This window comes from Belonocnema kinseyi, chromosome 8 (genome assembly GCF_010883055.1).
Source record: "Belonocnema kinseyi isolate 2016_QV_RU_SX_M_011 chromosome 8, B_treatae_v1, whole genome shotgun sequence".
In the NCBI taxonomy this organism is placed as follows: Eukaryota; Metazoa; Arthropoda; class Insecta; order Hymenoptera; family Cynipidae; genus Belonocnema; species Belonocnema kinseyi.
Window position 1 is genome coordinate 136,597,846 of NC_046664.1, and position 2,402 is coordinate 136,600,247.

At 32.2% G+C, this 2,402-nt stretch overlaps 1 protein-coding gene across 1 annotated transcript in view; it reads left to right on the forward strand.

Annotated features, from left to right (window-relative positions):
- The window catches only part of LOC117178716, an 11,452-nt gene extending 10,670 nt beyond the window's left edge, over nucleotides 1-782 (forward strand). Inside the window, exons 3-5 of the mRNA XM_033370145.1 lie at nucleotides 170-350; nucleotides 467-520; nucleotides 633-782. Of these exons, the coding sequence (XP_033226036.1) occupies nucleotides 170-350; nucleotides 467-520; nucleotides 633-745 (348 nt within the window). The 3' untranslated portion in view covers nucleotides 746-782. The remainder of the gene's footprint in view (nucleotides 1-169; nucleotides 351-466; nucleotides 521-632) is intronic.
- The last annotated feature ends 1,620 nt before the right edge of the window (nucleotides 783-2,402 follow it).

Consider the following 2,402-nt stretch of genomic DNA (forward strand, 5'->3'; position numbering starts at 1 on the left):
GGGACCGACCGAGACCTTGGTGGTGAGGAGGCTGAGGGGCAAAGGCAGGCGGCCGATGAGTGGCGACTGGCGGGGGACGATTCCCCTCGTGCGGCATCGTTGTGGCGTTTCAGGACTGTGAGCTCTGATCGTAGTTTCGAATTTTAGACTATCTTTTTCTTTCTTTCAGAGCACTAAGAGAAAAGTTGAGGCTGAGAAGTTCGAAGCGCAACAACGACAAAATAATAAAATTTTGAAAAGACACGATGCACTCATGGAAAACCGAACTCGACTTGATTCTGTATCATCGGTATTGTCAGAAGGCGAAGAGAGGGATGTACTTGAGAATAATCATTGCAATAAAAGCAAAGGCAAGTATCTACATTTACATTCTAATCATTCGTATTCTTATTTTTTTCCAAAGTTAATAATTTCTTTTTTATACTTAAGAATGATTGCAGCATCACACATTTATATATATTTTCAGAGACTTCAGATATAGTTGAAAGACAGGACAATTCTTCAAGTGAAGAAAACCATGGCAAGTATTTCAATTAATTCATAAATTATGAAAGTCATACTTATTGCTGCAAATTAAACAATTCATTTGTTTATTTTTTTCTTTAATTTCACATATCCTTGTATATTTTCAGAGAGTCCAGTTTTAGAACAAGAACAGGAGAATAATTCAGATCAAGAAAACCTTGGCGAGTACTCCCGTCAACTATCAAATCATCCATATCCTATCTTAATACTGGAAAAGTAAAAAAAAGATGCAAAAATATCTTTTAGGACTGCTGATAGAAGTATATCAGATGGATCTGTCGATACTATTCACATTTCAGAAAGTTTCGATTTAGATGGAGATGACGGTTGGTAGTGCAAATTTTGTTGAACATAATATAAGCTAAGGGAATCATTAACAATTTGAAAAAAAGTGCTTTAAATTACTTTACCTTAAATATGACAAAAATATTGAATTAAAAAAGAAATTTCAATACACAATTGAGGCACAGGACAAAAACTTTTTATATTATTGAGAAGTCATGGAGCTCGAAACAAAACATCCTTGATTCTTGTCTATATCTGCTGTATTGATAAAAAAATTATTTCAACTTTGCATGTTTCGAATTTCGAAATAATTATTTTTAGAGCGCATGGGTTTACAAATACCTCTTCAAATCCCCCCAGAGCCATTACGAAATACAAGTTCTGGTGTCAGAAATATACAAAGAAAACTAGCAGGTTCTGTGGATAATAGTATACGTATAAATGACAGACCAGAAAATTCGACAAATTCACGTTGTCCTTTGAGTGCCATTGCAAACTATGAGCGTTTTATCCCAGGAGAAGAGAATCACGTAAGTATCTATGCTATCATCAATCCTTGACTCTAATAACAGTCTTAAAGTTCACTTCCTATATGCCCTATTATACCCGATATTCAAATGTTGTCTCTGAAGTCCACCATTTTCAATATTTGGTCCTTATAGCCGCCTATGTTCAGTCAATACCCCATTTTTTAAATTTTTTTATAAAATCAATGCGTCTAAGCCTTGCATTTTTCTATGTCTTAAAATATCTTAAAATATCTTCTTTAGTATATTTTAGGACAGTTATCATCTTCTAAGACCCATGAATGTCTCTTGGAAAGTGTTTCTAAAATCATTCTGGGTTACTTTAAATAGAAAACATTTAAGCATAAATATCTTTCAATTGATAATTAAAAAAACGTAACTAAATAAAGTTAATTTATTTGAATTTAAATACTTTAAAATTGTAATATCGAAAAAAAGATTTTTAGTCTTAAGTTTTTCATAATGATACCGCTTCAAATTGAGTGTTAATGTTTTGCTTATTTGAAGTTTAAAGCGGCAAAAACTTTATAAATTTAAATCAAAGCCTTGGAAATAACAAAAAATTGAAATAATAACGAAGTTTAAATTAAAGTTCCAGGTTTCAAAATAATTCTAAATATATAGGGACAGTCTAGCTGGCCCCTCTTTAAGTTTTATTTTCGTTTAAGTAGTATAATTTTAATTATTTTTTATTGGGAATGTCACTGAGAACGGGGCTTTTGTGCCACAGCTAAAATCGAATTAATGCAATTACATTATTTAATACAAATAAAATCCCCAATGTACCAGTCAGACTTTCTCTTATGTATTTTGAACCATTTCCTAAAATTTGAGCACAATATTTAAATTTTGAAAATTATAAAGCCACCAAACATGATACCGTGTCCATATGTAGTTGATCATATTGTACGAGGGTGGATTGATAAGTTTCCGGCCTGACCAAGAAAAAAAACTTTTTTAAGATTTTTTTTTTATTTCTCAACATAATCTCCTCCAAGGCTGATACATTTCTCAGAGCGGTGTTCTAGTCTAGTAATGCCATCTCTATAGAATGATTCGTCAAGC